The sequence below is a fragment of the Paramormyrops kingsleyae genome, chromosome 6, assembly GCF_048594095.1.
Source record: "Paramormyrops kingsleyae isolate MSU_618 chromosome 6, PKINGS_0.4, whole genome shotgun sequence".
Lineage (NCBI taxonomy): Eukaryota > Metazoa > Chordata > Actinopteri > Osteoglossiformes > Mormyridae > Paramormyrops > Paramormyrops kingsleyae.
In genome coordinates this window covers 16,927,910-16,951,998 of record NC_132802.1, presented here as the reverse complement: position 1 = coordinate 16,951,998, position 24,089 = coordinate 16,927,910, and the positions used below count along the sequence as shown (strand labels likewise).

The window sequence follows — 24,089 nt, the reverse complement described above, 5'->3', positions numbered from 1 at the left end:
CAAACATTATAAATTTAGAAGCATTATTAGAAATGAAATGTTAGTTGGTCCCCACACTGTAATAATGTATAAACATTATCCACACACACACACACACACACCGACTTTTTGAAAGTCCAAAAATTTGGACCCTCATTCATTCCTATGGGGAAAACTGTAGTCCCAACATGACGATCTTAACCCCTACCCAGCCCTAACCCTAACTATAGGTGACCAAACTAAATATGAGAATATGAGTTTTTTTGATTGCATTCACAGATCTTTGTGGGGACCTGAAAATTGTATGAGTTGGTCAGACCTGAAAGATGGTCTGAGCTTCTGAGTTGCTACTCATTTTAATTTAGCAAAAGATTCATGTACATGCCATTTGAAACTTGTGTATGACAGTTAAAGTTCCTCCATTTGGGAAACAGCATCTTGCAATAAAGTCTGCTGAAGTTCCCTGCTGAGCACAGACCCTTCGCTGCCACAGCAAACCTGTTTACCAAACATCCGACGGCCCATCCTACAGTGATACGCCTTAAGACCAGCTGCTACGCTCTGAGCTGCGTATAGCATGCAAGACAAGTGCTAATTCGATTTCTGGGCACCGGGATAATCCTCCGTAATTCCTCAGTTTCCTGCCTGGTACTCGCTATCCTCCAAACCCGTTTGATGTTCTTCTGACTCGCTGTCAGATCATCTGCTGTGTTGTTATCCCTTGGTGTGCCTGTCACAGACAGGGTGTCCTCTGCATTTTGGTGACAGACTGGCCCCGGTAATTGTGGACTCGCATTTGTTGCACAGGTGGGCAGGGCCATCCATAGGCCATCCATGTCCGGTAGGCACCTCTCCCCCCAGAGTCGTTCTAACACCAAATCAATTTCTACACTACCTGATCTGTCTCCACTGCCAGCGTCAACCAATAGCAGCTGAGGCCCAGCATAGCCAGCTTCCAATCAGATCCCTGTTGCTAGGGCTATAATAAGCATCCCATTACTAGCAGTGCTCCCCACTGCACTGCCGGAGCACCTATCACATCCTGCAAGAAGATGAAAAGCTCCAGCGGCAGAGCGCATTAAAATTCTAGAGGATGTTGCCCTGCCTGCTGCAGCACAGCGCATTTCTGCATCACAGCACATTTCTGCACCACGTTCAATGAGGAAGAGCTTCGGTTGCGGCGGGCAGTGGCACGGACCCGACCTGCATTATCCAGACTTCATCTGGAGTCATTGCTGCAGCACACTGACAGCCTTCAGGCAACGATTTCCTCTCTTACCTCATGAGGAGAAACGCATTGATTCAGACAGATAAATAGCACTTTCACCATCGCTTGGTCTGTCTAGGTTTGTGCAATCAATCGATCGGTCACAGTTTTATTTGTCACGTACACAGTTGTAATTCTTGGTTGAATCGCTCCAAGACATAGGTATAGAGAGACCAAAACATCAAACATTAAACCATAAACATTGGTAATCATTGTTCCTGCACAGCCACATGGCCTATATCCCAATGCGCCGGGTTATATAACAATGCCCAGACTCTTGGTCTGCAGTGAAAATGGGCAGAGGCAGTGCGCCCAAGCTTGGCTGTGCAATGATGCACAGTCACGGTGGGCTCACCCGTACAGCCGACTTCCGGAATATTCCTCATCAGCCAGACTACACTCTCATGTAGGTTGTGCGGGTGGGGGGGCAGCTTACTCATCTCATCTCTGCTGATCAAAGCCGTGGGTGAACGGGGAGGTGTAACAGCAGGAACAGAAGGTGCTTCACCCACAGCTGGAGGGAGGTGACTCAACCTGGGCCACCTCCAGGGTCAAGATCTCCTACCAACGGCATGGCTTTGCCAGGAGCGATGGGGGCCGGAGCGTTCTTCAGTTGAATCCAGCCAAACGGCTTAAAGATGGTGAGATACAGGCTGGAGGTCATCATCAGCAGCAGCGGCTTCTCCGTTCTCTCTGCCTCACTATGACGTCAAGCAATCAGGGTGCATTCAGTCCATGAATCATTCCAGTTCTGATAGCTTCCAGCCTCCAGGTAAACCAGTACAGATTAGACATTAAGGTTCTGTAACATCTTACTAATGTTCTGCTGATTTTTAAAAAGGTTTTGCGAGACAGATTCACAGCCTGGCTGGTGGCGTGTTTCCAACTGGAGTTCCTCTGAGACAATCACTGTCAGTGCCTTCACACCAAGTCCTCAGGAGATAAGGTTTCCCATTGCTGAGAGAAAAGCTTCAACTGACTGTACAGTATGAGTACAGCGATTTGGTGCTCAGGCACTCAGGGAGACTGAACATTCGATATGCTAGGGCCCCAAAGAACCACGGGGCTGAGACTCACTGCCACAAAGGGTTTTGTTTGGAAGGTAGGCCACATCCTTAAGCTTGGCAAATCAATGGTTTATAACACGAAATAGCCTGTGGAATGGAGAGCTGTATTCTGGGAAGACATGATTCCCTGGGGAGAAAAGCTCTATGGGCGGATGAAACCAAGCAGGTCACTCAGGACGCTCCCATAATGCATTTGGGCAACTATGGCTCTTAATGGGACGCACTAAATGGCTAAAGTGCATGAGGAAATTTCACATACTCACGGAAGAGCTGTTAGTGTACCTCTTACTGCTGGACAACACGATATAAGATGGAATAAAACGCAATAAGATGTAATAACACAAGATGAGATGAGATAAGGAGATTAAGTTTAAGGGTAAGGACATAAATGTAAAGAATAACTGAAAGAATATGTGCAATTATATGTGCAAAAGAAATAGCGCTAGACTCTTACTGTACCAAAGATTTACATTTACCTTTCACACATTAAGTAGTCACTTTTGTCCAGAGTGAAATAAAAGTGAGGCAAGAAGCACAATTCAGGCATACAGTGTAGCTAGCAGTAATAGAGCAGGAACTACAGAATAACTAACAAAGCAAGAACCTAATAAGACTATAGAAGGACCAGAAGTGCAACATAAGAGCAATGAAATGAGGCACCAAGCGAATAGATGAACTGAGATGGGCAGCGGACGTGTTATGGCTGGGGTGGGGGTGACACATTGTAGCTGCCTGATGGCAGCACAGGGAACTGTGAGTTTGAGGGAAGTAAATAGATCGACTGCCTTGATATGAGGAGTTTGTTTTCTGGTCTGGTATGACACAGGTATTTTCACATCACATGGAAGTCGACACCTGCGCTCCCTTCCAGCATTCCAGCATACACCCACTAACGAACTGCATCCGCATTTCAGAAATTCATCATTTATATGTCAGATATGTACATTTGGCAATGTGCTGTGTTTCTTATGTGCCTGTTGGCCACCTGTATTCCCGATCACTTAAGCGACGTCCAAATGTTAGTACCGTTTCACCGTCATTTAACACGTCATGGTGTTTGTTAGTTTTGGACGAAACAGGGAAGGGTTTGAATTCCCCAGGAACACGCTTCAGGATGGACGCGACTGTCGGCTGTTTCTTGTTTGCACCCAGCACAAGCCTATCCAGATCACATTAAGGATGCCTTTGGAGAGCTGCCCTACTTACTGACGGGTGCATTCTGGCAGAACGGGCATGCCGGCCAATCAGAGCGCTCACTGATCACCGTGCTGGACGGGATCTGTGGCGTCTGCATACTTTGGGTTGGTGTGCTGCCGGATCAATAGAACCAAGATGAATTATTTAGTTTGAGTAAACAAATGAATGGTGAGTCACGGGTTTGCAATCTTGTCCGACTGAAGACCATCAAGTGCCTTTAACCAGTCAATAAACCATAAAGTGTACTGCTGTGCTTTTGACGATGCAACCCCCTTCCCCCCAAATCTCTACAAGAACGTAGAAATTAAACATGTTAAAAGCAGCATGACTAATGAAAGCATGATTTTTGGAGGAACCATGTCTGAACATGGGGAGAACTTGGAGCTGTGAAGCCACCACGATTTCCACACCGCCTTACCTGCGTCTCTATCCATTACAATTTCAAAAGTTGTGCAAAGTTCAGACGGCCTGATGAAGTGAAATAATTCTGCTTTTGGAGACAGATTCTCCACCACCTGCCTGCCTTGGAGTTGTCATGCTTCCTCACCCTGTGTGCATCAGGAATAACTCATGCCATCCTCACTGACATCCGTCTGCACTCTCCTGAGCGGACGGACTATGTAGATTGTTCTGGAAGCTCCTATGATCTTAATGCCAACAGGTTCGAGATCATTTATGAAAATGTATCTACCAGACTGATTTGTTACAGACCAATTAGGATGAAACTGATGAGCTAGATGTATAGCAATTTAATACACTGACTTTGTTTTTATAGAATTGCGATAATATTATAAATATCATTAATATGTCACTTATTTACAATTATGGCTATAACATTGAAAGAAACAGTTGCAAGAAAAAGCTTTTTTTCTGGACATTTTGAAGGATATTTAACATAGTCTCTATTGACAGATGCGATAAGATAGAGAGAAACATGGCTTATACATAGATACATACTGAAGTCGGGTATGGTGGTTAGATGTAAATGATGTTCAGTGGTGAATGAGCAGATTTTTGCCATACAAATGTTCACGAGACAAAAAAAAAATCAGCACGGCTTACGAAAACGCTCCCCGTCTCCCCCGATTCTGCATGCTGGTCTGCTGCATCTGCCCATTCTGCTGAACTAGGCTTGGCCAGGTCTTTCCTGAACTTCTCAGCAGGACATTAGCGTAGCCAGTGCTATATCTCTGCAGGGCATAGACAGCTGCTGCTGATGCTAGGTCGATACCCTTTGAGGGAACGGCAGGAGGAAGGTTTTTTACCACTAAGAACTGTTTATGAACGTCTCAGCAAAACCGGTGCACAGAAATGGTCCTAAATAAATCGTTAGCAATATTTCAGAACAAGCACAATCATTTACCTAACCTCTGATTTACCTAATCATGGGATCTGAACCTGCAACCCTAGCGGTGCGTAGCCACTACACCACCACAAACATAACGCGTCAGAGATCAATAATCACCGATTACAAGGTCATACAGTGTAGTCACATGACATGCTATATTCCTATATGCTGGCCACAGTATTAGTCTGTAAATGCTTCTGCGTGACTGTGAAGGACACTACTTACATGCAGTTTATAGTACCCAGATATACACTGTAGTTTTTGCAAGCTGTAATCTTTAACAACATACAATAAAGTTAATTCCACAGAGCAAACCATCATATTCTCATGAAGCTTAGTCATGACTGACAATTCCACAAGGGCTGACATCAGAATTTGTCCCAGATCTGAACCACTACAGTTAGCTTCCGTTTTTATAAGTGCAGATTACGTGTCACTGTGTCTGTATTATGAGCAGTCTGTCCATTCGTGAAGGAAATTTAGGTAGTGGCTGCTTCTCGAACTTTGTGAAGACGCGGTGTGTCATTTCTGCGGGATGAGCAGCACTGGGGTCGGCAGAGCAGCCATAGAACATTCCAGAATACGGCAGTATAGCAATGCGTTTATAAATAGAAGCCCCCCCCCCCCCCGTGGTGGCTCACTATGCACAGGGTCGGCTTTGTACACGAGTGCACTTAATGCAGCTGGAGAGCAGAGACGCCCTGGTGTGACAGAGGCTCTTAGAATAGTGTTCCCCAATCCTTTCCTCGGGGACCCACAGACAGCCTGCCTTAGAAGGATGGGGTCTCCCCCTCTTCTGACACCATGTCTGTATACAACACGTGAGATGAAATGGAGGCTTTATTGGCCACATGTGCAAGAACAGTTACATTAGAATGCATTGTTTAGCATATATCATCTTGTTCAAGGGCTCAGCGGTAATATTGCTATTCTGCTGAGCATGGGATTTAAACCAGCAACCTTCTGATCACAGGCACAGAGGCCTAACCTACTGAGCCACACACTGCCCCCTGTGGCAGCCAGTGATACCTGGTGTTGAGCTGCTTTGTCTGTTAACACCAATCACATACTGGCTTTGTAAATGTTGATTAGTTTCAAACAGATACATGTGGATGCCGTCGTATGAGCGCTGCAAAAATATCAAGGCTTAATGAACCTCTGACTGGATGGCCAACAGTAGGTAAATACTTTGACCAAAGTGTCACACAGAGAGGTTTCACAGGCAAGATGTGGTCCCTCATTCCCTCTCGTGATGCTGTTCTTCATTGAAAGACTGGTCTGACAGCAGCATGGAGTGACACATCTCTACCTGTAGCCATGGAAACAAGCAAGACTTAAGTGTGTACGGCTGCGCTTTGCTGGGGGACATTCTGCAGGATCTGTGCTTGCTTCTCTGATTTGCACGAAGAAGCTAGATCATGGTCATCTGATGGCAATTTGGACATTTGCACAGAAGACAGATTAGGTTCCATGTGACAGATTATTTTGAGAACATCATTCAGGCAGCAGGCAGGGGATTTTATATCACAGAGATCTCCTTTCATGAATCCGTCTTATTCCCATAACTGTTTATTCAGCTGGAGCCAGAATGGTCCTCCGCCAGCTCTGGTGAGGTGTGTGTGTGTGGGGGGGGGGGGGTGGTATGATACACGGTCCTTCTAGATGGGAAAGCACCTGGGCAGGTCTTCCAGAAGAATTTCACTGAAGTTTAATACTTCATTCTCTAGTTGTTTATGCTAAGTCCAACGGACAATTTGGGTCTCATAAGAAACATAATGATCTCTGTATTGTTGCCTGACATGAGCCTCTTTGCAGGTGACATTTCATACATTTTAAGCACAGAAAATTAAGCATGTGCTGAGAGGTAGCACTTTACTCACTACTCAAGAGCAAATCATGAACTTAGTTCCTGCATGAAACACATTAAGCATCATAATTCATGATGAACAAACATAGGATCAGTACATAAGTAATGCTTAGTTACTGGTTAATTAATGTATCAAGCATTAATTTACTACATTTACTACATTATTAACTACATTACATTATTTGTGCTCGCAAATGAAGTGAGATCAGAAGATTAATGACTGTCAGGAGACACATTTGATTATCCACTGGCTTCAGCAACTTTTTATAATTTCTTTGGGAAACAAGGGTCCAGCTCTTTGTTAATGTTACCTGTGAACATATTTCCTTTGGTTGCTGTCCAGTGGATGTTAAGTTGAAGATCATGAGTTTAGTACCATTTAACATGGAGTTCTCTTTGTTTGGTTATGAATGAAAGGAAATTCACACACATTTAATCTCAGGAACATGGTAATATTTGTTGTTAAATAATGAAGATCCAGAAATTGATGAATAGTTTTTTTTTATTTTCCTTGACTTTTAGTTTAAAATGTAGTTTAAAATTTTTGACTAATGCCAAGGCCCAGGAAAATAATTCTTTTTTATACAATTTTCCTTTCTTAAGTAAAAACTCTGAGAACCCTTTATCATACAATGAAAAAGGACACCACATTTTGAGCCAAAAAGACAGATGATAAAGCACAGGTCCAGTCCAAGTAATTGAAGTGAAACCTTACCTCTACAATTATGCAGATGTTTTACAATTATTTGTAAATGCTTTTAGCAGTTTTATATGCCCAAAACAAAGCATCCACTACACCTACAAAACTCACTTATGAAATGCATGAGGTTCTCTTTAAAAACAATTCTTGAACACAACAAAAACAAGACACAAAAAGAGATTCTTGGAAGCTAAATTTTTTTCTAACCACTAAGGCCATGCCATTTACTGAACCCTGTGAAGGTATCAGCTTCCGGTGATACTCTGGTGATACTCTGGTTTCCGTGGAAACGCTCCTTTGTGAAGTCACAAGGCAGCGACTGCAGCCATTACTGATTATGCCAGAGAGAGGCGCTGGCAGCCAGGCTCTAGGGGCAGGTAATTGCTTTCAGTGCTTGTGAAGCAAGTAATAGGAGCTTACAGGGGGGTTGGCAGCTGGGGTGGGTGGGGTTCGGTTCTCTTAATTTAAATGAAGAACATAATTACCACAGAAACAGCATATGGTACTAGCACAGATGTGTTTACACAGCACACACAGAGAGAAGCTTCATTTAAAGAGACGACGCGCCATCTCTCTCCCAACAATTACTGGCACTCCAAGACAAAGCAGGCCACTTAATTATGGGAGGCAGATGGGGACCCAGGATATGTGGGGGGGGGGGGCTTATTTCTTGGTCTCCACCGCAGGCTTGGTCTGGCTTTCCAGATTCACCGGGATGTTGATCTCAGTTGCCTGGATGGCCGGCTTGGGTAGGGAAGCCTCTACTGTGAGCACGCCCTCCGGGGACAGGAAGGACGTCACCTTCTCTACGTCTGCACCCGGTGGGAGCCTAAGGGGCACAGGGGGCTCAGTTTGGGGGAGACAGAGTCGGGACACACGCCCCCACCTTCAATGGATTTTCATGGATTCATAATCATAAAACCGAACAGATATTTTGAGTGTCTGGGATTCATACCCGTATTTATGTGAAGACCAGCCCTTCAAAAGTGGCTGCTCCAATGCTCGTGGGAAATAACCAATTAAATTCAAGGAGGCAAGGCCAAGAAATCTGATTGGCTGGTCCTGTCTCCTCTAGTGATTTGGACCCACCTCCTCTACAATCTGATTGGTTATCTCTCTGAACCAATGACTTTGTGTTCTGCCCTCAGAACATTTTTATGTAAGTATAAGTCTCATGAGTAAGAATGCATTTCACTAAACTGTGCACCCCTGGAAGGGGCATTCAGTCCCGCAAAAGATGCACTAAAAGACTAAATCTGACATTATCATTTTTCATTCTGCCCTCAGAACATTTTTGTGTAAGTAAAACTCCCCTGGGCTGCTTCAATCATCAGGGACAATAAACGTGGCTGAAGCAGGTGTGGGGTTTTAAAATGTACCTCTTGGGCATGTGACATATCAAGCACTGAAGAACATTCTGGACTTTTAATAAAGATTGTCACCATCATTCAACAATCACCCTGAGAAGATGATAATGGTGTCATTTACAGAGCACTGAGCTTTGTAGTTACCCCTAATGACTGAGGGTGACTCTCGACTGCCACTTCAAACATGCTCTGTATTCCCCCGCATCCGTGCATCATGTGTGTAACTCACGTGTACTTCCTGGTGAAACAGCGTGACACATAGCCATGCTCATCCCTCCTCTCCTCATGTTTCCCTGTGAACAGACGAGTAATTTCAGCTTTTTACAGATGTGCGCCTTTTGAAATCTATCACTGATGCGTACTTATAAACAATTTACCTGTTCCAAATTGCATTTCTCATCTTACAGACATGTTAGGTCTGAATACGACAGGGAACAATACAATTAAAACTCTCAGATGACCAAAAACTAAAAGTTGATCATTTGGTTAATAGTTTTCTTGTTTTGCAGCCCTGCACCCCACCATGTGTGGTCACTGTTTGTGGTCGGGGGGGGGGGGGGCAAACAACAGAGACCCCATGCAAACACATGGTTTGACTGGTAGCAAACAACCAGGTTGTCTCTATTTTTGGGGGGGGGTTGTTAGGGTTAGGGTTAGGGTTGGGGGGGCACTCAAAATGTCACTCTCCACCCCTCCAAATGTTTCAGAAAGTAAATATTAGCTAGATAGTAGAGATGATTGTCGCTATCTACCTGGTTAGCAGAACAGCCTGCTTCATCATCTCCTAAATAATTTATTTAATATTTACTGTAGTGACTGTTTCTGGCCAACAGGGGGCCTCATTGGCCACAATATAAATGCAAGGTAAACACTGCCGCCGCTGCCCCCCAAGAGCGGCTGAAGAAGAGCACACTGCTGGGTGTGAGGCTGGCTCAGTGGGGGCTCCTGGGTGCAGAGCCGCATTCCAAATCTACTCGTTGCCCTTAAAGTGCCGGAGAGTACGTTTGAGCAGCTTATCGCACTTCTCACAATACATGATCTCACTCTCACGATCGGGGGAGGGCAGGATTCGGCAGCGACCATTCACCAGGGTGTCAAACCTCGCTCAAAATCACCAAGAAGACTTTTCATGACTTTCCATAACATTAAACCCCAAAAAGCAACTTTTTTAAATATATTCTGTATTAAAATGTAAACACTCTGCTGCAGACCGTTCTAAGCTGTATCTATGGCAAGGAATAGCATTCCGGGACTCGGGAGGGGCCGTACCGGTAATCTCAACGACGTTGTCCTTGGTCTTCACCACCAGCTCCTCGGGGGCAAAGTGGTTGACATCCAGGCTGACCTTCCACTGGTCCTGGGTCTGCTTGATCTCCGACATGCCGCTGCTGAGCTGCCGTGTCAAGGCACGGGTGTAGAGGGGGGCCGGTGATGGGGAGAAGTGAGCTGGGGACGTGGCCTCGGCTGTGGGGCACGGGCCCCGGATGTAGCCAGGCCAGTAGCTGCTGGGCCAGTGCTGCCACTCCTCTGGGAAGATGGGCATACCAAAGGACTGGTCAAAGAGACGGCTCCCCTGGTACCAGTCCCGGAAGGGGTCCCAGCTGGGGAGGCGCGAGAAGGTGAAAGGTATTCTCCTCTCAGCCATAGTCTAGGGAGAAGGTTCCAGATGCAGTCTTGGTCAACGGCAAAGAGCTTATCCCTGCTGTGCTTTCCCAGTCTTATAAAGCTCTCCAGCCCCCTGCTAGATATATATAGAATGATCGAGAAGGTCTATTTGTGGGCGGTATTCCACTGGAATGGAATTCAAGCCAAAGGACAAGCCCAGTGACTTCACACTGGCCCAACCCCCTGAAGGACTCTTACGTGCCATAATCCTCAGAGAAAGGGAGTAGTGAGTGCCTTGGGGAAGACATCACTGCATAAATATGTTTCAGACTTTTTAAGGGTTGGGGAGTCTTTTTAAATGATAAGCATTAAATCGTTAAATTTCTCACATATTAACTACTATTACATATCGTACATCTTCACCATTCTGGAAATCCTCAGCCCTGATGATTATTGCCATTGTGTGACTAGCACACAATAAGCAAGCAGAAGTTTTTGGGATTTTAGCTTCAGGTACAACTTCTCATTCACGCTCAATTTAGAAATTGAATTCTTTGAATTCAGAAAAAACTGAAACCAGCTGTAAAACAGGCATGGCTTCTATCGGTTTGGTTAAGGGACTGGGGCAGCTTCCTTGAGGAGTGTGGTTTAGGGATCCAAGTCAATATTACCATACAATTTGGTTTAGGGATCAGGCCAGTATTATTGTTCAATTTAATAATTGATACTTTATTGACCCCCCCAAGGAGAAAATCTCTTTACACCTCCTCCGACTTGCTCTTTGTAGAGTAAGCTGTCCGTGAAGAGCAGCCACCTGTTGCAGCACCCAGGGAACTGGGGGTTAAGGGCCTTGCTCAAGGGCCCACAGACATACCAGAGCAGGGCTTGAACTGGTAACCTTCTGATCGCAGGAACAGAGACTCTGCCCACTGAGTCACATGCTGCATGGTTTAGGGACTGGGGCAGTATTAGTGTCCAATTTTTTTCCCTCCATTAGAATTGTCTTCTGCTTGACTCAAAAAAAGGTGTCAGAGAGCAGACATTACACAGCTTTCACTGTGTTCATTTGCAGGCCCCATTTAACAGCAGTGATGTGAATCTCTTAGCATGTGCTTGCTAATCCAGTCGCAGCACTTAGCCATCAGTCAAAAGTCACCATGGGGCAATATGTTTTTTTTGGCATGGTGTTGCTCTATGAATTATCCCATTACTGAATCAGTCCATTATTAAATATTGTTTTCAGTTGATGTACTCTTTTTGCCTTGGTAAAAGGAATTGTTCTGGCACATAAGATGACCAGACATCATTAAACATCTGTTATTTACTGAAATAATCACTATACGTTACATTAATATTAGCTAATAGTAAAGTGAAATTAATGAAGGTATTCTGATACTGTATAATGTAACTAAATAAACTGTCATTGTCTGATGGGAACTATAAAATCACACCAAAAACACACTTAGTTACAATGGTTGTATAGTATCTTTGTGATTTTTTTTTTTAAAGCTTCAGGGTTTAGTTTTTAATCAAACTATTGTTGGAATTAATTTGAGTCAGCCTCATATTTTTAACATTAGATCAATATACCCACCCATTTCCACTCAGTGTATGATAATGATTTTCACATGAAGCCAAGAAAAGTATGACACCTCAAAGCTCAGAGCAGCGATGTTACCAGAACATTCTACCATCAGGATGCACGTTAGCGCCATCTGTCGCCAGCTATTTTGTACTTCCTACTTTATTCATATTATATTGCTCTGTTTGTTTACGGTCCGACAATATAGCTTGCTGTTTTTTAATACCTATTTAATTTAAATAATATATCACTGATGCTTTGTGCTGTTCATGCTTTTCATTTCGGTTCCCTTTAACATTCGTAACATGACCACAAGGTAATTATATTTCTTGTTAGATCGGTTCAGCCATATGAAACAGCGAAGGTGTTCATCCATTTGTGAATTGCTGGTAATTCTCCAATTGGTGCAGCTTTATTTGCATTACAGTGGCGTGAATTAAGCCTCGCTGCCAGACAACAGTACTGTTAAAATAAACACGTCAGGCTCCATTAGCGTATATACTTTATTGTTCTGCATGATAACTAGCGCACAACAACTACCGACTTTATACAATCCAAAGGTGAAAGCTGTTATAATATATTACTCAACATCTGTTATTCGTAGAACTCGAGTTACGTTTCAAATGTAACACTCACGGGGCGAAGGAGACCGATAAATAATTAGGAAGACTGCAGGTTCCCTGATTGCACCACCAGCGTTAAAATAAATTAGAAAAGCAACAGTTCCCAGAAATAAAACAAAAAGGTTTCGCCTGTACAAGCGCGTTTGGTTTCTGTACAAAAAAGGGACACCTAAGAACCGCGGGCGCGCGCGGACAGACGGCGAAGCGCGGGTATGAATCCGGCCGCCTTTGTTATGCTGCCAAAGCTGGAAAACGACCGGAAACGTTTCAAGTAAACTGTCAACCTATTAAAATCCGTTTTTCTTTTCTTCCTTAATCTCTCTTCCTTATCATTACAAAACTGTAGTTTGCGGCAGAAAACATTTAAAAACATTTAAAGTTCTTTTACAAACCCTCCAGGTGAATGGATAAAGACTGATTATCTGACAGACAAACATTTAATTTAATTATTGAATAAATTAATAAATACCTTAATAAATATAAATAAATAAATTAACAAATAAACACATGATTACAATCCATGTCGACGCGGATACAAAACATACTTCATCCTGCTTTGGTGTCTTTGGGCCGCTCTGGTCGCAGACACTTTGACAGATGATGATCTGGACAGAACAACACTGGATTTCAGGATGAAAGTGGTTTTACACATGACCTCAAAAAAGAAAAAAAAATCTGTTAGAGAGCTGAGAGAGGGCATCCCTCTGGAACAGGTTGGGGAGAGTTCTGCTGCATGCTCGAGATCCACAGACTCAAAGGAAAACCCGAAATAACACAGTAAATAACATGGTAAATAACATGGTATGTACAGTGCATAGTTTACAGCCAGCGCAAAGCGTTCAGATGCCAGGAGGTGCCGCGCCTTGCTCTACATGGCATATTGTATAAAATGCAATCGGCCGATGCGGCAAATGCCTCCATCTCGTTCATGTTCTTGTTTCTGAATCATCAAAAAGAAACAAACAATAAAAAACAAAGATGGTGGAATGGTCAGCGTTTTTGTTTGCAGCTTTTTCATCCTTTTCAGTGATGCGACATGGAAGTTTCCATAATCATGTTGTAATCCTTTTTTTTATTTTTTTTTGGTAATTTTTGCAATTTTGGAAGCATTCTGGGTGAAAGTGCTGCACTTTTTGAACTTCATCTCCAAGTCTGGTCTGTTGCATGACTTGTTCATACTGCTTGCGTATTTGTTGTTGTTTTCCCTAGAACCTCTAGCTTTTGATCACGGCTTTACCACCAAAAAGGACCTGCGGCGAAAGGCCCCGACGCATCGTGCGACGTCTGCGCTCACTGAGGGGGCCGGTCACTGGCAGCGCTGTGTAACAGCTTCAGGCGCCACCGAACGGGGGAGCTACGATTCCCACTGTGAGCCTTGAGTTTCATCTGTTTCTTGAACTGTCCCAACCAGATTACAGGGCCTTTTGAAAAAGGAAATACATAAAAGCACAAAGATTAAGCCATGGATCTCGCTGACTATCTCAGTGACCTGCTGAACCGCAGACAGCAGATCGCAAAAAATATATGATCAAGTGCTGAAATCAGCACACTGACTCCGGGTGATTCAGTATTAATGTCTAGATGCATTTTCTCCCCATATGTTAATCCGATCACTCATACGGTCTCTAAAAATATTGGTGGTGAACTACAAAGCTGGACTATGCTCCAAGGATGTGGATTTTGGGACGAGGGGGTTGCGCATTGTAAGGCGGGAGTGGGGAGCACGTGTGGCCGAGCCCCGAGACGCTGCAGCTGGACCGGCCCAGAGGGTGGCTAGAGTGTCACGGCCCAATCAGAACCCGGCACTCTCCGAGCTGCTCCTGCTGTAGTAGCTGTGGCTGCGACTCCTGCTCCGGCTGTAGCTGCTGTAGACCCTGTAGCTGCGACTGGAGGCGGATGCGCTGCTCGGGTAGCTGGAGGACGACGGGCTGGGCCTGTAGTATGGGATCGGACGCTTCCGGGCGCTGCGGGTGGGGAGACCAAGATGGAATCAATGCCCCGCCCTCACAGGTGATGCACGGTCTGCTCCCACTGCTTTGATGACCCCATATGGCCGTTTCCTGCTTCGGGGGCAAGCGGGCACATTCTAGTCTAGATCCAGTTCTGAAAAGGACCCTTCCGATGTAGGAGACCCCGAGATCATCAAAGCAAGGGACTTGAGTTGCAGGTTCGAAGGTGCTCTGATTAGTGGCTGCTGTGAAGTTAGGACACTTGCTGCAAAGGGGGGGGGGAGGTTAGTACTGTTGGTTCACACCCACTCTGCAGATGAAGCGGATTATACTGAAGCTGGCCCCCCGAGCACTGGCCAGGAAGGAGCCCCGGCCGGCAGCTGGTGAGTGTGCACTTGTTAGCAGAGAACGTGGACAGAGACCAGAAGCCACCCAAAGAAAGTCCCCAAGTTAGTGTGAAAGACACCAGTTGGAAGTTGACATAAGCGCTGTCAGGACGCCGCGATGGCTCTCATGCCCCGCATGTGGCGCCTGCTGCCTCCTCAGAGAAGCAATTTGGGCCTTTTCGTGAAGAATGAAATAAGACTTTATGTTAGGACCCATGCGGGCCTGCTCTCAGGATGAATGCAGCTCGTGGGAGTATTACTTACACAAAAATGTTCTGTGGAGAGAACAAAAAATGATTGGTTCAGAGAAATAACCAGTCAAAATTGTAGAGGAAGTAGGTCCAAGCGGCTATTGATTTGTTGATCCCACCCACTCAAGTTGCTCGGACCCACCTCCTCTACAATCTGATTGGTTATTTCTCTGAACCAATCATTTTTCGTCCTGCCCTCAGAACATTTTTGTGTAAGTATAACTCCCATGAGTAAGAACGCATTTCACTAAACTGTGCACCCCTGGAAGGGGCATTCAGTCCCACAGTGTTACAAGATGCATCAAAAGACTAAATCTGACATTAATCTGACATTAATCTAAATCAGGTGTTCTCGGGGCTTGCCAATTGGTTTGCATATGTTAAACACTGAAAAATACTGCCTCCTACAGGCACAAGAAAAAACGTGGCTTGACAGCGGATACGTCAAAATCAGCACCTTATGCAGCATTAGTGGAGTTCTGCACAGTGGGTCTACCGGAGTCATGAATTTGGAACCAGTAATTTCGAGACAACAGAGTAAACATGTAAGAGGTAGCTGGAGTACTCAGGAGATGCAGTCTGCAAATAGCCGTCCGGCATTGCAGCATCAGGAGGAGAGAACTGCTGCACGACAACTGTTACCACGGTAACCTTGCCTGGCAGCCCGGCAGCACTCCTCTGTCTGTGGTCCTCAGGGAACCTTAATACAGGATTGGGAAAGACTGTCATATGTAGAAATATAAGACAAGACCCTCTGCTCACCTGGGCACCATGGAAACTGTCAAGACTGTGAAGAGTGTGGAGACCCACAACAAGCCTCCAATCAATTACAATTAATGACTTACAAGCAACGTGCACAGAAGCAATACACTGTTCATTTTTAGGGCTGGGTTTCATGTATCAAAAAATCACAATAATAATCTTAATAAACGTCATCATCTTCACAATCATTATCGATGATAATCCTTAAGGGAGCCTGCCAAATTTGCCTTCATCTTTAGGGGTTATCACTCTGCAGGTTGCTTTCAAACTGGTTTCACCCAGAAAGAGAGAGAGAATCAACACTCTCCCGTAGATGTCAGTGTTACACTATGTTACAGCTGAGGCTGAGCTTAGAGCCACAGTGCATGGGGCCGCTATTTATCCTGGGTCTTATGGAAGATCTGGGTCTTATGGTACAATACTTCATGGGCACCACATAACCGGCACTAGATTCACCCCGAAATGGGCAAATTAGCTGCAAATAAAATGGCTGCGCATGATTTAAAAAAACAAAGAATTTTTTCTGCTAAGCACCTTTGCAGGAATGACTGACGGAAACCGCTGCACGAGCGGTTTATCAAAAAGAAACATCTGGTAGCATCACGAATATCATGTTGGAGGACAGTGCGTCCTCGGCGTGCTTCTGCCAAAAGAGCAGCATTTTGGACACAGCGTGATTCACACGGCTGGATCCGCGCGGTGACTGCGATTCTTGATCACCGTCCAGCACCTGAACTGAACCTGTCAACGGAAAGGAAGCGGCGGTGACGCCCCCTAGGGGCCGGTGAGCCCGAAGCCAGCTCCCCCTCTTTACCTGGTGATCCTCCTGGCCTCCATGAAGCTGGGGGAGTCACGCCTCCGCTTGCGGATGGGTGAGTAGGTGCGCGAGCGGCGCCGGGCCCTGCCCTCCGTGTCCGTGGGTGGGGCGCTGTCTTTATCCCTGATAAGAGAGAGAAACAGAACCTGATGGGCGGGGCTCTCGCAGGAATGCTGAGCAGGGAGGAGCCACTCGTACCGCCAGGTGCTGAGTAATGTAAACGCGGGGTAAGAACAGACTGCTTCTTTTTCTAACTCCAGCCTAAGCCTGCCAGGCATCCAGGTGCTACCACAGTGTAACCCTGAGGTGGCAGCTATGTCCTGCCCAGGTTCCAGTCAGGCATTTCCCAGGTGGGTACTGGAAGCACGCAGAGGATATAAAGTGACCCAGTTATCTGGTCCGATTTGGTCCTGGTGGTCGTGTGTCACTAGAAGGACACACACTAGATCAAACACACAGACCTTTTTTAACAGTTCCATCCTGAACAGCTGCATAACGGCAGAGACCAGCACAGTGGCATGAAGGACACGCCACCTTAAAAGGAGGCTGCTGAGCTTGGCCACAAGGGGGTGACCGTACCGGGAGTTGTTCTGCCGGGAGTAGGGAGATTTGGCCTTGCTGCCGTGCTCCGGGGAGCGGGAACGCGAGGCGGAGCGCGAGCATGAGGCGGAGCGGGCACTGCTCCAGGAGCTGCTGCGCTGCCGGAAGATGCGCGAAGAGCTTTTCTTCCGGGCGGCGCCGTGCCGCCGGTGTCGCCCAGGCGACGCCGAGGAGCTCCTGTGGCGGGCCCGGGGTCGGCTCCGCCGGCGTCTCCGGGACAAATGCACGCCTCGTGCCCTGCGGAAAGAGAAGTTGCAGAAAGAACGGCTGGTGGAATTCGGGGAGATAACTGAAAAGGATGGAAGCCCTGGCTATGACCTTGCAGAGGAAGAAAGTGAGGATGACAAGCGTGCCCAGATACGTTTATTTGCTGTTAAAGCTTTCAGTAACACCTTACTTAAGGCCCTTTTTACCTTTTAGTAATTTATAAACACATTCATAACAAATAATAATGCATTCATAAAGCATAACATAGCCATGTGTATCATGCATCACGAATGCTTTATGAAGTGCTCATGCACTATAGATACCTTTATAATGCATTATAATGGTCGGATTAAGCATTAAGGATGCTTTGTACTGCATTATGAAGGTATCTATAGTGCATTATAGATGAAAGCTTCATAAGGCAGTCATAATGCATAAAAATCATGGTTGTAATGCGTTATGTCTTTTAATAAATATTTATAGCCATGCTTTATGAATGTGTTACAATGCATTATAAATGTGTTTATAAATGACTAAAAACATTACCTTAAATGTTACTGAGCTTTCTATGGGGCTTGAGGTTTTTTGTTTTGGCCTGACGACTCCATGCCTCACCTTGGAAATGGTGCCGAATCAGGGGTACAGTACTAGTCAAAAAAATGTTTGTCATCTTCCAGTTCCCGTCCGATAAAGCCAAGTATTTTTTGACTTGACCATTACCCCACCTTGTTTAACTGATCAGTACATCATTGAGTTATTTAGCTAATTAAGTCAATTAATTACATGAGCTGGTAGTGAAATTTTACATGGAATGGCTGAGGTGCCCCTGAAGAGAGGTTTGGGAACCAAAATAGATGTTCCTAACCATCCAAGACATCAATGAGCTTTTGACTCAAGAACAGAAGAAATTCCTGTTAATTTTTTATTGTGTTAATTTGCACACATTGCACACTTAATTTTAAAATGTAGTTTTTCAAAGCAAAATTAACTTGCCCCAGATAAATAGGCTTAAGCATTTCCCTGGGCTACTTAAGTCTTTTGCACTGTACTGTGAATGACTGGGCCAGATACTTTACTCTGTTTAAACTGCTCCGTTACATCAGAGCCACTGGTCCAAAAACATATGAAAAAAATCTTTCCCTCCCACCCCCCACCCCCCATTTGATACTATCATTACAGAAATGTAAAAGCGTCATTCATTATCAGTCACTTTTCAGCACTGGTAAGATGGCCAAACACTGAGCACGAACATTGTTTTTGTTTCACAGTCATGGCAACTGCAACACACAGTAAAACTATAGTTTGTCTGCTTGGCTCAAGCAAAGAAGCTGTCTGTGGCTCAAAGTTACCCTCCGGTGATGTGAACAGTACACTTTCATACTCAGTCAATCAGTCAGTCATACTGACCACAGTTCCACAGTGGAGTGAGTAATTAAATGGTTTTGTTGTATCTGTTGTTTCTGTCAGGATATGAGTATACCATGAGTAATGACAGTTATCAGCCACAGAGGGCAATAATCGCTTACCGTATATGAAAAACTTTGTTTGCATTGAGCATAGCCTAACTATTGAGTAATTTTGAGTTTTTCCCATATTGTTAATTCTCGTGGTAGATCAAAGTAATAGGCGGGAGGAAATTTTGGACAATCCTAATGACAGAGGGAGGGCTCCTTCGTGCATTTGACCCTCATCAAATATCTAATGAAGTTCTGTTTTGTCCATCCACCCCTGACCCCTCCCCCCTCTACACACACACACACACACACACACAGGTTTGTAATATGTAACCAAACAAAATATGAAACTTTTGACATTTCTACTTTTTTGTTTGCATTAACAGATCTTTGTGGGGTCATTTGGTCCCCACAATGTCCATATAAACACAATCCACACATACACAATCACAAACACACACACAGCTCTCAAAATCCCAAGGACGTGACCCTAAATCCTGCCCCCAAAACTGGCAGCTCACTTTTTTGATTGGCTGCTCCGGCTGTTCTGGACCTGGCTGCGCTGTGAGTGGGCAGAGTCACTGCTGTGGGTGGGCGAGTGGGAGCTCTTCCCCAGGGCCTTCTGCCGACGCCCACGTTTTCCAGAGGACACTGAGGTGGACCTCCGCACGGCCCGACGTGCCTCATCCCCTGACGTGGCATCTGTCAGCCGCCCAGGGCTCCCGCCGCCTTCATTGCGGACTTTGCGCTGCTCCGGCTGTGGCGACTGCGGCCTCCGTCCGCTTGGCGAAGTGGGAATCACACTTATCTTCTGCGGGGAAGGAATACGAAACAAAAAAAAGAAAACAAAAAAACAAAAAGGGAAAAATCTGGCTTAGAAAAGTTCCAGGACAAATGACAGATCGCAAAGGTGCAGAACAAAACAAAATGAAACAAAAATGAAAAAAAAAAAACAAATGAAAAAGGAAAAACAAACAAAAAACGTAGTACCTAAAAGAAACCAGGATCTAGATTTGCTTGATAAGGCTTATTGACAGTCCTCTATGGTGCAGCCCATGCAATATTCGGCATGCAAAATTATAATGAGTTGAAGAAACAAAAAAAAAAAAACAAACCAAAAGGAAGAAAATCAAAACAACATGTAAGAGGAGGAAACAAAAATAAATATCATGAGTCAAATTAGGTTTAATTGTAGAGAGAGTCAAAAGGAGAGAAGCAACATAACAAGAAGAGAGGGGTTTCATAAAGAGGAAACAGAGGACTTTCAGCTGTAGTAATGACTAAAAAAAGGGACGACTTGACAAAACATCACAGAAATGGAAGGAACAAAGTAAAAGATCCACAAATATAATAATCAATTGAAAAAAAAAAACAATCGTCTTTACTCAAAAGTATTTCTGTTTGTGTTTTTTTTTCCTGTGGAGATGTGAACAGCGACCCTTTCTGCTTTTATGGTTAACTGGTTTTTAACGCCCTTTTGGTTAACATCCACTTACCAATAAAGTGGCATTCCCTCCTTTAGTAGGTAAGGTATGAAGAGAAGGGAGAAGCGGGGCAACATAAGTGCATCATTAGAGATCACAAAATGCAAGAGAAAGACACAAAACCCTTCCTGCTAGTGATTCATGAACAATGTATGAAAAAGGAAGAAAAAACAGAACAAAAAACAACGGAAAAAAAATGTCACAATGTGTGTTAAATACCCTGAAATCAGAGCGTGGCGTAGGACACCAAGATGAACGTGCTGGACAAGGCCTTTCTTGCGGTTGGAGGAAGGCCTTGTTTACGTCCATGCTCCCCCCCATGGGCCCCCTGCCCAGTGAGCACCCCGCCAAGATGAAGGATCCGCACACACTCGTTCTTCACTGAACGTCGCGCCTCCAGAAATTGTTCATGGGTTCTTTACTATTTGTACTTGGACGGGAGCTGAGAATCTTGTTTGTTTGTGGCTGTTGCACATGAAGAAAAATGGCGAAAGTCATAACTCACATTCCGATGACTGGCTTGTGAAGGTAAACCATATGCATATGACATGTGTTTATAGACCTGCGTCCCTTGTGCACTGCATGCAGACCCACCAAGCCAGTGTGTGAGTGTGTGTTTCTCCACCTGTTTGCGTGTGGGTGTGTGCTATAAGTGTGTGCCGTGCGTCTGGCAGAATGGGGCGGGGGGTTTGTTACGTGGCACGTTATTTGTTCACGACACCATGTGGCCAAAAAAAATAAAATAATAAAACAAAGGGAAGATTGAGTTTTGCCTAAAAAGAAACCCCTCCCAATAAACTTGTGACCTTTTAGGTGAAAGTTTGGGGTGGGTGTTTTATTTTACATACAGTATATTATATTTTATATATAACCTGTTGCAGATAGGAGGCGCGCAAGCGACCGGTGTAACAAGTACGATTGTGGCAGGGCTGTCCACCAAGAGGGGAACAGCACAAACACATCAGGAAGGACATGATGACTGCATTATAAACAAACTGCAAGACCGCCACCTACAGCCAAGGTCATGTACTGCAGACAGCTGGTTTGGATATCCTTCCAAGGTCAACAGCATGAGGTATGGATTGGGAACACCTGGAAAATGCCCATTAAGTCATACAGGTGGGGCACTAGCATCACATGTGGGTTCCTATCTCTGCAGACTGACCCTTTATGTACTTCATGAACAGGAGTTGCTAACACCATCGCACTGGGCCAAGGGAGGATAGGGCATTGGTTAAAGCCTAGCAGTGAGTCAGTGACACTGTGTCTGTCCCTCAAAATACAGGGGATACGATACAGTGAGAGCAGGTCGCTGCACTCACTGCACACCTTACTAAACCCCCACGGCTCTGCAGAGTTGGGGAGTTCTTGCTGCAGGAATGCTCGGGTATAAAAGGTAGGGAAATTGGAAGGGGGATTTTGTGGGGCAGGATGGGCAGGAGGGGCAGGGCTGGGGTGAAGGGTGAGGGCCAGGGGGAGGCGCCGTTTCCACGTGTGAATAAACGGTCAAAGGTCATGAGCAGTGAACATTACGGACTCTCCAACCGATGCTTTGGTTGGGGGCCTGCAGGAGCAGCTGGAGTATCAGAGGGGGGTGTACAAGGGCTCATAACATGTCACTCAGCTGGTTTGGAAGAAAGACAACAACAGCAGCAACAAGTCTCCCCCCCCCCCAAAAAAAAACAAAACAAAACAAAAACTCAGCTACAACTATGAGAAAACGAACAACCACCAATGTCCATGACACTCGTTTAGAAGGGCTATCGAGAAGAAACGAACAGAAAATCGACAAAAGATGAATATACCATTCGGCGTGGAACAGAGAGAAGCCAGACAGACTGGAAAGCATTCTATCAAATGAAAAAAAATGAAGGAGAGTGATGACTGAGAAGGGTATCTGAAGGGAGGACTGGAGAAGAAAAGAAACAAATCTATAAGTAAACTGGAGCCTTGAGAAATCAAATAACCGTAAGAATAAAGGAAGAGTAAAGAAAAACCACCGAAAAGCCTTAAAAAAAAACGATAGAAGGAAGATAGAGACATTGAAATCAAGCTCAAGTGGCTCACACTGGCATCTGCATAATGAGCGCGTGCGTTAGGCAAACCTCCACCTACCTTCACTTTCAATCAGAGGCACGTGAGCGACACGGAAAAAAGGAAAGGAAGAAAACAGAAAGGGGGGAAAAGAGGAAGGAAATATTCTCCGGCAGCGGAGAGCAAAAATAGGGAGAAGACAATGACTTCTTTAGTATTGTTGCTACTTACTGTCCTGAACTACAGAAAATAAACCAGCGAACGGTGCGAAAGGAAAACAAATAGAAAATGACTGAAGGAAAAAGAAATGAAGTATGACCCACTGCTCTTTCTCCCTCCAGGATGAATGCAGCCACAACGGTGGTTAGAGGAAGAAGAGGGTGGGGTGAAAGGAGGAGATGGAGCTGGGGAGGGATGCGGTGTGGAGACAAACAGGAAGGGCATGCGGGGTGGGGGGGGTGGCAACGGGAAGCCAGAGAAGTGAGTCACACACAACACAGATGGATGGGGGTCGCTGTCAGGATGGACTAGTGGACTTGAAAGGGACCCCAGCCATGTCTTTGGAGGTTCTGCTTAAAAAACGACCCACTGGCCAGATTAACCCATAATGCTCTCTGCTACAATGGGCATATGGACCCCTCAGCCAAATGCTGCTTGTCTGTATCTCATTTTCAAATCAGATATGATCCAAAGAGGCTGGAGCCCCAACGCGTAAATAAAGTTTCATATAAAGTGTGCTGGGTCATACATCATTGCTGTGTGGTTGCAGTGTGTTACAGTACGTAAACGCTAAAGCCTCACAGCCAGTGACAGCTAAGAGCAGGAGGTAAGATGGGCCACAAAAGCTCTGCCCAGGCCTCCACCCACTTCCGGTCTGTTCCGTCACTTGCATGCCTGAGCCAAGAAGGATTGGGGTGTTTGCGGGTGAACGGAACAAAAACACCAAATGGCTGGGAAGTGGGCTGAGAGCCACTGCTCAAGCTGCTGGATGCGGCTGGCCAATGGAGCCCAACAAACCAAACATGTGGGATTGACTAGAACAGATGTGGCTGTTTAGACAGGAACACCACTGTTTTTACCGAAAGTATACAAATGTAAAGAGTGTACATCAGAGTAATTATCACCAGTGGTGTGTTTGTTATGCCTATTGTACTTGTCCCAGTTTGCCTAGTGACCTTTGGACTGGGGGCTATATCCATATAGGCTATTGGATTAGGGGCTGTATCCATATTGACTATTGCACCTGGGGTTGTATCCATACAGACCATTAGATTGGAGGTTGCACACATATAGACCATTGGATTGGGGGCTATATCTATGTGGACCATTAGATTGAGGGCTGTATCCATATAGACTATTGCTTTGGGGGCTGTATCCATGTAGACCATTAGATTGAGGTCTGTATCCATATAGATTATTGCTTTGGGGGCTGTATCCATAAAGACCATTAGACTGGAGGTTGCAATCATATAGACCATGGGATTGGGGGTTGTATCTATATAGACCTTTGCTTTGGGGGTTGTATCCCTATAGATCATTAGGT

The 24,089-nt window shown here is 45.2% G+C and overlaps 2 protein-coding genes across 6 annotated transcripts in view; both read right to left on the bottom strand.

Annotated features, from left to right (window-relative positions):
• Positions 1-7,209: 7,209 nt before the first annotated feature.
• hspb1 (heat shock protein, alpha-crystallin-related, 1) lies at positions 7,210-10,540 on the bottom strand. Its single transcript, XM_023832929.2, has 3 exons — positions 10,062-10,540; positions 9,022-9,085; positions 7,210-8,254 (listed from the first exon to the last, which is right to left on the bottom strand). Exons 1-3 carry the CDS (start codon positions 10,435-10,437, stop codon positions 8,089-8,091), a joined length of 606 nt encoding a protein of 201 aa, XP_023688697.1. The 5' UTR covers positions 10,438-10,540; the 3' UTR covers positions 7,210-8,088.
• A 1,928-nt stretch (positions 10,541-12,468) lies between these two features.
• The window catches only part of srrm3 (serine/arginine repetitive matrix 3), a 79,303-nt gene continuing 67,682 nt past the window's right edge, over positions 12,469-24,089 (bottom strand). For 2 of the 5 annotated variants that reach the window (XM_023833121.2, XM_072713769.1), the window contains 5 exons: positions 19,550-19,839; positions 17,347-17,604; positions 16,765-16,890; positions 15,754-15,888; positions 12,469-14,566 (listed from right to left, as the gene is read on the bottom strand). In XM_023833121.2, coding sequence (XP_023688889.1) covers positions 14,395-14,566; positions 15,754-15,888; positions 16,765-16,890; positions 17,347-17,604; positions 19,550-19,839 — 981 coding nt within the window. In that variant the 3' untranslated portion in view covers positions 12,469-14,394. The remainder of the gene's footprint in view (positions 14,567-15,753; positions 15,889-16,764; positions 16,891-17,346; positions 17,605-19,549; positions 19,840-24,089) is intronic. The other 3 variants (XM_023833124.2, XM_023833122.2, XM_023833125.2) reach the window with 3 other exon arrangements.

What these genes read in the sequence shown, in the direction of transcription:
- hspb1 (XM_023832929.2), bottom strand. Translation starts at nt 10,437, where the DNA reads ATGGCTGAGAGGAGAATACCTTTCACCTTCTCGCGCCTCCCCAGCTGG. An exon ending in CAACGTCGTTGAGATTACCG is followed by an intron (nt 9,086 to 10,061) that starts GTACGGCCCCTC and finishes GTCTGTTCACAG; the next exon opens with GGAAACATGAGGAGAGGAGG. An exon ending in TGTTTCACCAGGAAGTACAC is followed by an intron (nt 8,255 to 9,021) that starts GTGAGTTACACA and finishes TGTGCCCCTTAG; the next exon opens with GCTCCCACCGGGTGCAGACG.